At 36.3% G+C, this 12,507-nt stretch overlaps 1 protein-coding gene across 1 annotated transcript; it reads left to right on the forward strand.

The window, feature by feature from the left end:
• The first annotated feature begins 5,501 nt into the window (after window positions 1-5,501).
• LOC128542939 (lipoprotein lipase-like) lies at window positions 5,502-12,285 on the forward strand. Its single transcript, XM_053513142.1, has 10 exons — window positions 5,502-5,751; window positions 6,502-6,689; window positions 6,765-6,944; window positions 7,295-7,406; window positions 7,997-8,230; window positions 8,416-8,658; window positions 9,130-9,250; window positions 9,354-9,533; window positions 10,157-10,267; window positions 10,449-12,285. Exons 1-10 carry the CDS (start codon window positions 5,649-5,651, stop codon window positions 10,504-10,506), a joined length of 1,530 nt encoding a protein of 509 aa, XP_053369117.1. The 5' UTR covers window positions 5,502-5,648; the 3' UTR covers window positions 10,507-12,285.
• The last annotated feature ends 222 nt before the right edge of the window (window positions 12,286-12,507 follow it).

Consider the following 12,507-nt stretch of genomic DNA (forward strand, 5'->3'; position numbering starts at 1 on the left):
AGTGTGTCCAAATGTATGATGGAAGAGTTGGACCACTGCATAAAGCCTTCCCTAAGGATTCTCAATGGGTTTTAGGTCTGGGTGCCTGAGGTGGCCAATTCATACGTGAAAACTATGTCTCATGTTCCCCGAACCACTCTTTCACAATTTGAGCCCGATGAACCCTGGCATCGACATCTTCGAATATGCTCATGTCATCAGGGCTGGAAAAAAAGTCTTCAGCTAAACTCAACAGAACCAACCCTAGATCATAAATCTGGACTTATCAAACCACATGACCCTTTTCAATGCTTTACAGTCCATTTTCCTATTCTAGAGCAATACTGGATTTAAAACTATGAAATAACACATATAGCATTAGGTAATTAAGTAACAACAACAGCAAAAACTGTTAGTTGTTATATTAGGACATGAAGGTCAGGTTTATTAGAATAGATCTTGCAAGAACAATATTGTCAAGTGCATTTGCAAAACACAACAAGCACCATGATGAATCCGCCTCTCATCCCAGCAAAGCAAGACCAAAACTGCAGAGAGGTTCATTTACAGTTACCAGCCTCAAAAAATCACAATTTACTGCATCTCATCTATCTATCTATCTATCTATCTATCTATCTATCTATCTATCTATCTATCTATCTATCTATCTATTTCCATTCGCAGTGGCATCACAGGTGTTTAACGGTTATAAGTCACCTAAAAGAAGATGATCAAATGTATCAAAGTTCATGAAGATTATTGTATATTTTGGATGCCTTCAGGAGTCAAACCAAAAGTCAAATCAAACCAAAAAAATTTTATTTGTCACATACAAAGTTATACACAGTACACGTGCAATGCTTATACAACTGCTGACCTAAAAATTTCAAAAAAGAAAAGTTTCATTATAAAACAAGAGAATTTTGACACATTAGAAATAAAAAAATTAAAAAATTATAAAATAGGAATATTAAAATATATAAATGTAGAACCATGTCTGTGAAATTTGACAATGTATCCAAGCATTTTACTGGTGTGTGTGTGTGTGTGTGTGTGTGTAGGTGTGTGTGTGTGTGTGTGTGTGTGTTCACATTCTAATTAATTGAAATGTACATTTATTTTAACATGGCTGCAGGACCCAGGCCTGGAAGAAGCCTGTCTTTGTATGCATACTGTTGAGGCGTGAGAAACATTTGGCCACACAGATGTGACATTTCTAACGGAGGGGGTCTGCTATGAAGAGGGGAAAATAAGTCAGGGGTGCAAAACAGGAATCCCACACACAATAAACAATACAAAGCACATGGACAGACTTATGGTGAGGAGATTTCCAGAGTTTTTCAAAATGTTTTCCTTTCATATCCCGAAAGATTTTTGGTAATTTTTTAATAAACAAATAGACAGAATTACTGGATTTGTGTTTCCCTAAATGTATAATTTAAAACCACAAGACAAATTTGCACCCAGGTAAAAATACGTAACATTTATCCACACAGTACAAACATTTAGACCCTAAACAGACAAAAATACACATGCAATAAAAACACGATTGCACTGATTGAAATTACATCATCATCTTTAATTTTACGTCTTTAGCTTGTCATAAAAATTGTTATAAAAATACTAGTTTTGTTTGCAAAAAATGGTTCAGCTATATCAGCAAAATTATTATTTGATTGCATTATTGAATGTTTATGCAATGCTTGAATGATGACACAAAATTATCCTCTAATATTATTTTTTTTCCAACATGAGCCAAGTTCACTAGCAAGACAGTGGTTAGGGGTGTTATTAAAACCAGAAAACAGGTTGGCAATTGCTGCTACAGGTTTAAAGGTTTAAGGTTTCCCGGCCAGGCCTGATTAATGTAATGGCTGCAGCATACAGAAAGATGTGCTCTAAAGGAAATGGACAAGTGTTTCCCATTAGAGAGCAGCTGTCCAACAGCTTTCCAGAAAGATGACAGAGGAGCAGCCTGTCTTCAAAGTCAAGCAGCTGTTTCTTGCTAACATCACAAGTGACATTTTTTTTTCATATTGACTTTTCCAGCTAACTGATTCCCCAGCAAGGTATCAAAGCTGCAGAGCAGAATTTAAAAAAGCAACAGTCATGCAAGCGTAAAAAAGTTTGCTAGCAAGCAAGTTAACATTAGGATTATTAATATGGTATATTGTGAAATTAAAGTCTGTAGCCTTATTTGTTAGTTTTTTACAAGCTAATGTAAATAAAATAAAGATTTATTTAATAATATTACGATAATTTAATTATTAAATTTTTTTTAGCAAGACAGGTTTATGGACAGTTTAGTTTTTTTATTTAAAAGTCTAAAATTGTAGGTTTTGTTTTTTAGTAAATTAATATTCAGTAATATGCAGAAGTTGATATCGCTGTGGTGTATAACCACTGTCATGCTCTTACTGAGTGTGCCCTTTGTGTGTGAATGATTGTCAGAACCATAACTAAGGAAGAATTGCACTTTAGGGCTCTGGGGTTTTGCAGCCAGACACGGTTACGCCACTTACAGCTTTAAACAACCCAGAGCTCACATTCACAGAGAAGTAACATCGCAATGGTACTATTTCAAAATAGCATAGCCTTTCTAGCAGCTCTGCCTCTTTCATTCCAGACCTCTCAGTGGAATTATATACAGCATTGAAGGTTAGCAACTTCCGCACTCTGTTCAGTCTTTGCTGTGAACCCTTTGGGCTGATGAAACATTTAAAAGTTTAAACAGATGGCTTTTATTTGCATTTCTTGCAAATATTAGTATCAACTTAGATGTGTTTAAAGAAAACTAAAAGTCTTTTATTACTCAACATAACTTTTTACACTCAATACTGGTTTATGGTGTTGTTTATCGTTCAAGCTGTTTAGATCTGTAGGATTATTCCGGAATGAAGCTTGATTAGGATTGGTTAATGGCCAATGAAGACAATACCCTTAGATAAATGCAGCTAAAAGGAAAGTCTGGAGAAAAAGTTTACATTTAGCCAATGCTAAAGCCAGTCCTGTGATCCTGCTTAGACATCCCTCATCCTAAATATGTTAGCTGTAAATGAATAATTAATTTTAACGGTTACAAGTGCATGGTTGGGATTTGTGGTCATGGATGCTTGTCAGAAATAATGTTTAGCTGAAGATGACTAATGCATAGTCTAAGATGGACACTGCTATTTGCATATGTCCAATGCATTATTTAAACCTTGTAGGATAATCCTGAACTGTTGTTTTTGTGTAAAAAAATAAATAAATTAGGAATGTAAGAAACAGATAGGTCTTTAGTCATCACTTAAAGATTGCCAGTGACTCAGCAGTACAAACATCTAGAGGAAGTTTATTCCACCAGCTAGGTGGCTGAACAGAAAACAATCTAGATGCATGTCTTCCTCGATCCCTGAGAGATGGTGGGACCAGTCGAGCAGTGCTGGAGGATCAGAGGGTCTGTGGTGCAGTGCAGGGTTCCTCACCACCCAGTACCCACTTACCTAAAGGGTAAATGGGTGCTGGACTGCTTTTAGCTTTTTAGGCAAGCATCGTAATTTTTATTTTTTATTTTTATTAAATGCCTGACTAAGAAACCTGATCTCACCACCTGGCAGCTTTCCAACTATAAGCCAATATCAAATCTCTTGACTTTCATTATCCCAGAAAAGCTTGCAGCACAGCAGCTATCTTCATATCTTCATAGCATTCATGAAATGTGTTGGTCAGGATTTATGCCATATCATAGCACAGAAACAGTGCTGGTTTAAGGGGGAAATGACTTACTACTGGCCTTTGACCAGGGTTTTGTCTCCTTGTTTCTGCTGCTTGACCTTAGTGCCTAGCAGATGTGGCATTTTCAATTTGTGGATTAAAAGGGTGACTGTTCTATGTGTACTGTAGAGTTTTGGGGGGTTCCATGGGGTTGTGTTTTAGGACTAATGATATTTTCTTTCTATATGCTTCCTCTGGGTATCTAAAACTCTTGTATTAGTTTCCACTGTAATGCTATTATGCTAATAACACAAAGCCAGATGTGAGACATCAGCTAAGACACTAAGCATCCAGTGTTGAATGTCCTGAACACATTTCTCTACTAAGTTGTCCTAATAAAGTTGATACTACTAGGCGCATAAACAAGCTCCAGTTAGTTCAGAATGCAGCAGCCACTGTCCTTACTCTCATTTTTAGTCCAGAGTTTGTACCTGAACATAGGAATGTTTTTTGTTTGTTAAGCCACTTAGTGACTAATGCACCATATAAGCATAAGAACTTCAAAATTGCAAAAAAAAAAAAAAAAAAAGTATCTAACTTAAGACATGAACCACTCAGAAACAGGTGCAGATGATGAAAGATGATCAGGCTGTTAATTAATATACTGGTGATGCTGTATGTTGAGTGGCTGGAACAGATGGGAGGGGAAATGCTACTGAGGTTATCACAAATTTTAAAACTTTCTTTTTGCACTTTGCAACCTGTTACAGTAAAACATTTGTTCCTATTTCTTTAATTTAATCAACATAGTTTTGATTTAAAATTATGTTACGGCTCAAGACTTTGGCACAGAACTCAGCCCCCCTCTCACTCCCGGTCAAATGTTTTAAGGCTTTAAAGTTTTTTTTTTAAAGCATACTTTCTCTATTGCACATTTTATGTCACATTTGCATGTAACGAACACTTTTGCACATTACTGTATACAGTATGTGTGCATGCATGTTTAGTTCCATAGTACCTCTCATTGTATGTAGTCAAAATGGTGAATGGTCAGAGTAGAAGCCCCCACAAGCTCATATAACAACACTAACTCCCACCCCTACAACCCCCACCTCACACAGGGCCTCGGTCAGGGTGGGGTTAAAGTGTCTCAACTGTGCAGTGCTCTGCTCACCTCTGTCCAACCAATCAGCTGTAATGTTTTTTCACACTCCCACTGACCTGCTCCCCAAACTCAGAATCTGCACACTATGACGTTCCCTCTCTCAGTGCCAAGAGCAGGACAAGCTTCTCACCATGGCTCAGCCTCCCCACTGTAATCACAGCCACTGCTCCAGCTCCTGCAAATGCTCTTACTTTTCTTCTTTTACATGAGCCAGACTGTAGCATGATCAATTAAATAAACAATGTAGAACCTTGCAAACCAATTTAATTTATTGAATTTATTTAGTTCCTTAATTAAAGAATCATTTAGTTACTCTCTTTTTCTCTGTTTCTGTCTATAATTATATATATAATTATTAGTAGTAGTGTATAGCTTATAGAAATTTTAACATTTTTATTAAATAGAACAGGTTCATTCGTATCAATAATCCATTTATTTAAACTGCAAAATTATCAAAGATTTTGAGTAAACGATTACCAGACCAGATTTTTTTTTCTGGCAATGTCGTGGCTTATACCCCCCCCCCCCCCCCCCCGCTTACCCCTCCCCCCTACCTTCGTCACCGAGGCCAATACTTTTACATTTGCATATGGACCAATAGAAAGCGAATGATTTAAATAATCCCGCCCACCTAAAGCATAAAGACACGTCTAGAGCGGCAAGCTAGTCGAAGTGCACAAAGCGCTCCGGACAACTTTCAGCACTTACACATAAAATAACCATACTTAGACAGCACACCGCACAACTAGTTTGCACTTATAATTTTATAACACTCGCGTAAATATTTAGCACTTTCCTTGAAGAGAATATGGAAAGAAAAACCCTTGTTTTGCTCGTTTTCTGGATGTATTTTCTGAATATTTCTTCCAGTTTATCAACTACAACTGAAATTATGAAAACAAGCGGATTCAGTAAGTATCAATGGTTCTGATTTAATTACTGTATTTTGGAATTATATTTTAATATTTTTCATTTCCTTTAGATGGGAGTAAAATTAGTTTGGACAAAATGTGTCCCCTCTTTCTGGCAGCAGTTAGTGAAAACTGAGTGAAATAAAGTTAGTTGCCCAGATGAAGCCGGTGGAGCCCACATTGCTGAGGCAGAGTGCAGGGGCCCTGACTATCTGATTTTACACAAATTAATATGAATATAAATCTTTATCCTTAGAGTTAACATATTTGAAATCATTTTATTGGTGCAGTTAATAAAAATACGAATTATTGAAGCACAGATTTCCAGTACAGATTTAAATTTTTTTTATTAAACTCTGTGTGCATTGTGTTTAATTTTGTATTATTATTAAATTGTTTCATATTCATTTTTCCCATGTTTTATGTCTGCTTTTTATATATCGCATCATTAGTTAAAAAAAAGGGTATGTAGGCCTTCAGGCATCACAAGTGTGTGTATATTATTATTGTTGTTGCAGATTTATTTTGAAATGCCATACACCTGTACAGGAAGGTTTACACAACATAAGCATTCTTTTAAAAAATTGCATGCTATTTTGCTGTTTAGAAATGCATTGCAGCACTTAAGCATTTCACTGCATATCGTACTGTGTATGTGACAAATCACATAATTTAGACAGACATAATTTACACAAGAATTTAAACAGTTTAGACGTTTTTAACCCTGTTTGTTATATTGTTTTTAAATAGGCAACATTACAACCAACTCTACAGACTGGATGGAGGATTTCAGCGATATTGAGTCCAAATTTGCTTTGAGAACATTCGACGAACCGGAGGACGACCTATGTTATATTGTTCCTGGTCAGCGGAACAGCATTAAAGAGTGCAATTTTAATCCAGACAACAAGACTTTTATTGTCATTCATGGCTGGACAGTAAGTGCATAAATTCATGAAGATTGTTAAAGCAAAGTGAGTGTGAACTTGTTTCTGACACTGGTCTTTGTTTAGGTTACTGGCATGTATGAGAGCTGGGTTTCCAAATTGGTGAGGGCGCTGTACGATCGTGAATCAATGGCCAATGTCATTGTGGTGAACTGGCTGGTCCGGGCACAGCAACATTACCCAACCTCAGCTGCTTACACAAAGCTTGTGGGACGAGATGTGGCCAAATTTGTCAACTGGCTACAGGTAAGACGCTAAGGCTTAATGTTGCAGACCTTACCCACATCTGATTTTTAGCATGATGACATTGTACACTCCTTGAAATAAAGGGTACTAAGCTCTAGCTTTATTTGTTGACCCTCAAGTGTATAGCACGTGTACTTTTAGTGTGCATTGTTTACCATAAAAGTGCTTTAAAGGTCTGAACTCTAAAAGGTAATTACAGTGTAGAAAGACATTTTATCTTTTTTCTATTCAAAAGATACAGACAGTGCGAATGTTTGCAAATGCATTTAAACTTGGATAGAAATAGATATTTATCTATCACATCCTTATAAATCATTTGTGATTAAAACTTCTTCTGATATGGTTGGCAGGCTGAGTTAGAGTATCCGTGGGAGAAGCTTCACCTCCTTGGCTACAGTTTGGGCGCCCATGTAGCTGGCATCGCAGGACTTCTCACAAATAACAAAATTAGCAGGATCACAGGTAATTCATTAAATTCATTAACCTTTCTGTTGCAAACCAATGTTTTAATTCTGATTGTTTTGTTACGCTTCTAATACAGTCATTATTATTTTATAGACATCTTATTATTGTCTTTAAGAGGACAGATTAGAACTGTTAACTCTTCAGAGGATTTTTAAAAATGACATTTTTATGTGCACTGGAGCTGATAGTTGGTTTAAATGTGCATTCCACACTCTCTTTTTTTCTGTAATTTGTTAAGATTATGCTTTAGGATGAATAGATTATTAATAGGGGATCAGGGGACTTTGCAGCATAAATAATCTACACTATTAATTTGCTCTTGTCATGATTGTCAGGTGTTGCAAATTAAATTGCAAGAATGCCTCAGAGGATTGATACTGGTGCTGCACAATATATTCATTAACTCTTATTCAGTCATAGGTTTTACAATAGCCTGTAAAATCCCCAACAGATTTTACATTGGTGTTTTGATTAATTGTGACCAAAGTGAAAGTCACACATGCTAAAATTAATGGTCTGACCATCATTTCATTTCACTATCATATAATTTCATGCACTTCATGCATTTTTAATTTCTACTTATCCAGGAATGGATCCAGCTGGCCCAAGCTTTGAGTATGCTGATGCCCAGAGCACGCTGTCTCCGGATGATGCCCAGTTTGTTGACGTGCTCCACACCAACACACGTGGCTCTCCGGACCGCAGCATTGGCATCCAGAAGCCTGTGGGTCATATTGACGTCTACCCTAACGGAGGAGGGTTTCAGCCTGGATGTGATCTACAGAACACTATGATGATGGTGGCTACCACAGGATTGAGAAGTATGTTCTCTCTGAAAATATATCTATAATTACAAAGATAATTATAATTTTTTATCAGTGTTCTTCCAATTACAATAAACAGGCCATTTGTCAGTGCAATAAACAGGTTGCAAGTTGCCACTGTTAATGTATAAACTGTTGTCATTGTTAAAGTAATGGATGTTCCTGTTTGTTGTTTTCACTAGACATGGACCAGATTGTAAAATGTTCCCATGAGCGTTCCATCCACCTCTTCATTGACTCCCTTGTCAACAAGGACCAGAACAGCATGGCATACCGCTGTAACTCCAAAGAGACTTTCAACAAAGGTGTGTGCCTGAGCTGCCGTAAGAACCGCTGCAACAAGGTGGGCTATGATGTTGCCAAGGTGCGGAACAGACAGAACAGCAAGATGTACATGAAGACCAGAGATATGATGCCATACAAAGGTAAACAATTGGTAACTTTTAGCTGTGTGCAAACCTAAAAGAATTTAATTTTAAACAGCAATCATGTCTTTTTGTACAAAAGGATACTGTTTTTTTATTGTGATTATAGTGGTGTAAGTAATCTTAATCTTAATATAAAGGTAAATTTGGTTTTCAATAAAAGAGACAGATTGCATAGGAAATTGATTGGTTTTAAATGTTAGTTGTGAATTTACTGTATATCCTGAGGACTTGGAGTAATTTATTTATTTATAAAACAACAAAGCATTGTAATCGTATTGCAGATCATTAATATGTTTGTGATATTAACAGTCAAGTTTTACAATAGACCCACCTGTATCATTACAATAATGGCTGCAAGCCAGCAGACATTTCCTTTCAAGATAATTCTGATTACTTCCTGTCCCTGCACAGCAGGATTTTCCGTGTCTATTTCTGTTTCTCAGAAGTTCTTTTTTTTATCCTGTATAGTTTTCCACTACCAAGTTAAAGTCCACTTCTTCAGCAAAAGTGAGATAAGCTATACAGATCAGCCCCTGAAGATTTCTCTGTATGGCATCTCTGGAGAGAAAGAGAACATTCCTTTCATTATGTAAGCTGGTTCCAGTTTGTCAAGTCAAATACAGAACATGGATACTTGCTAATGATGATATATTTGATAATGTGTGTGTGTGATAATGGATTCAACCCTGTAGGCCTGCTTTGAAAACCAACACCACCGTCTCCTTCTTACTCACCACTGATGTGGACATTGGTGACCTGATGGAGGTGAAACTGCTTTGGGAGAAGGACACCATCCTGAGCTGGCCCTGGTGGAACTCCGACACTTTCCACATTCGCAAGCTACGCATCAAATCTGGGGAAACACAGTCAAGGTGATTAAAATAGAAATAATAGGGTTGGAGCTTAATTAATATTTATGATACAGTTTATGCATTTATAAAACTGTATATTGTGGGACGATTGGAGGACAAGTAAAACTTAAATGGAGCATGTGGCATGTGTCTGTCAGTTCAAGTGAAGAAAATGAGTTGTAATGAAGATGAAGTGGCCTCTATGTCTGTCAGTCCCAGTGAATTAAATGTGGCTTCTGTGCTTCATATATAGAGAAGAAAGTGGTGCCTCTGTGCTTGTCAGTTATAGCAAAGAAGGCAAGACCGTTTTATGTTAGTCTTTCGTAGTGAATTAGCATGGCTTTTGTCCATCAATCCCAGTGAAAGAGGCATGAGCTCATACACAAAATGCTTAAAATCAAACAGTATGTGCAGTACTGAGTGACAGATAAAGCATCATTTCGTATTTAAAATCAGATTTATGTTACATGTTAAGATGCATAACTCAGAATAACAAAAGTGTGCACGTTTTTGCTGCTGTGCACATAATTTTTCAGCCCACCTCCGGTGCTTGTTTTTACATGGATTTGCTTAAGTTGAAAAATACTCTGTGTTCAAGTGCCATTTTACTCCTAATATTTTGCAATATTTTCACTCACTTTTAGATTGATCTTCAGTGCCAAGAAGGAAGGGGATTTTACCTACCTCACCCGTGGTGGAGAAGCTGCTGTTTTTGTGAAAGACAAAAAATATCAGTCAAGCCACAAAAATGAAAGGTAACATTTTGCCATTTTATTTCCCAACATAAGCATCCCGAAACCCTGAAGTAGAATCCTCTGCATTTACTTATAAGAATGTTTCATCATGTAACAATGCTTATATAAAATGTTAATCAGTTGGTAATTTTTATATTGTATGTATCAATAGCATATTTGACTGTGTCTTTGACTTTCACAGATTGCATAAGCGGAAGATGCATGGCAGCTCATTTAAAAATGTTACCACAGATGCTTAGAGATGCACTTGCACTTCCACTATTTTGAACCTGGGAGAAACCTGATGTGGACTGGGAAAGAGACTGGGCAGTTACTGTACATTCTGATCTAAGTGAGTTGCAGAATAGTAGTGATTATCTGACTTTCACCTATAAGCACATCCTGTAAGGAACTTTTATTTGCAATAACCATTAACTGCTGAGCAGTTTAAATTAGAAAGACATCCGATTCAGTATTATTGATTATTCGAACTTGATCTGATATCATCAGAGCTCAGTGTAGAGTCAGATCCTCTTGTAACTGGAACCTGATCACTTCTCATTGACTGTAAATAGGCATGTGCTGATAATAAAATTGGACTATTCGTTAAACATCATGAATTAAATACTGCTGATGCTTGCTTGAAAATATTTGACTGATGAGACCAGCAATTATGCTATAGTAATAGTGATTGGCAATAATGATTAAAAAATCATGCGCATGCCTAGATGGTAAATATTTCTTTAAATAAAAGATAAAAAGTCCTTTATTGTTATGCAATATATATATGTATTAATGTGTAAGTACACTGTTATAATGTGTGTATGGAATTTGTCAGATTTGGTCAAACTGTGGCAAAAGCAATCAACAATTTAGGGCAAAGTAGACATCACATTCAGCTGCACTCATCTTACAAGGGCTTTGTATGCCTGCCTGACTGACTGACTAACTAACTTCACTTATTGTGTCTTTATCTCACTGAGCCACTAACTGACAGATTCATTGACTGACTGATTGACTGGTCACTGACTGATCAGCTCCCTGACTAACTAATTAACAGTTTGATTAGCTTACTGACTGATAGTTTAAATGAAACGAGTCACTGACTGATTGACTCAAGTGAAGTCAAGCAGGAGATGTGTCCCCGTTTATCTGCCTACATGGCAATCAAACACTGAGTGTCCTCGATCACAGTGAAGTGCTTAAAGATGCCATGTTGAGGTAGTTTATATTGTCATGACGCAAGGCTCTGTGTATAAAATGTCATACAGAACAAATGATTCAGAATACTCAGAAACCTTTGTGAAACACTGTGAAGCCGACAAAAAAACTATATGCTCCATTTCTACAATAGTATGCAATTATTCATATTATGTAACCACTTGCTATCATGGGGTCAAGTGCTCTCTTACCTAAATCTATATACAGAAATGATCAGTGTAAATTTGTTTTCATCATTCTATACTTGCAAATGTATAAGTTGAAACAGTTTTTGTTTCTGTGTTTAGGTTACTGTCTTTGGCACAGGTCACTTTATAGGCAGTTTCCTGTTCAATTACTTTATTACTTAACATCACAATCAGATGTTTTCACCCATTTGATAAAATGTTCAGATCACTCACAACCTAAAATATATTTGTTTCAAGTGTTTGAGGCAAACAGAAGGTTAATTTTTTTTTTTTTTATTTAATCATACTTTTTAATCTTGGCTTATAATGTGGTCCTCTGCCAAACTGTCGTCAAACAAGGCAATACTGTATAAGATTCTCTACACTTTTTGATTGTGGTATATGCTGTGCTGTTATAGTTTCCAAAACACACCAGAAACATGAAATGTAAAAGGAAAATCGGACTCATAAAATGTCCATCAGGATGAATTTCCCCCACAAGAGCTATAAATACAACAGGATTATTTATTGATTGTATATATTTGTACACTATCCTTGTATAAACAATGCATACCCTTGTGCTTATTAATCATATTAATATGCAATGCACTGCATACGTATATTTTTAATAAAGAGTATATTGCTTTATAACTCTTAAAATCTCTTTTTCTTCATGAGTTTAAGATGAAGTTTAAGAACATTTTGGTTTCGTTTAAATTAGTGACGACTGCAATTTACTCCAAAAACGTCTGGAATGTCATTAAGAGCAAGATGGATGGTCACAAACCATCAAGCAAAGCTGAGCTGAATGCATGATGCATGTTCTTTCAAATCGGAGTACTTCCACCAAATATTGATTTTTTAATGTTATTT

This window comes from Clarias gariepinus, chromosome 15 (assembly GCF_024256425.1).
Source record: "Clarias gariepinus isolate MV-2021 ecotype Netherlands chromosome 15, CGAR_prim_01v2, whole genome shotgun sequence".
NCBI classification, from domain to species: domain Eukaryota; kingdom Metazoa; phylum Chordata; class Actinopteri; order Siluriformes; family Clariidae; genus Clarias; species Clarias gariepinus.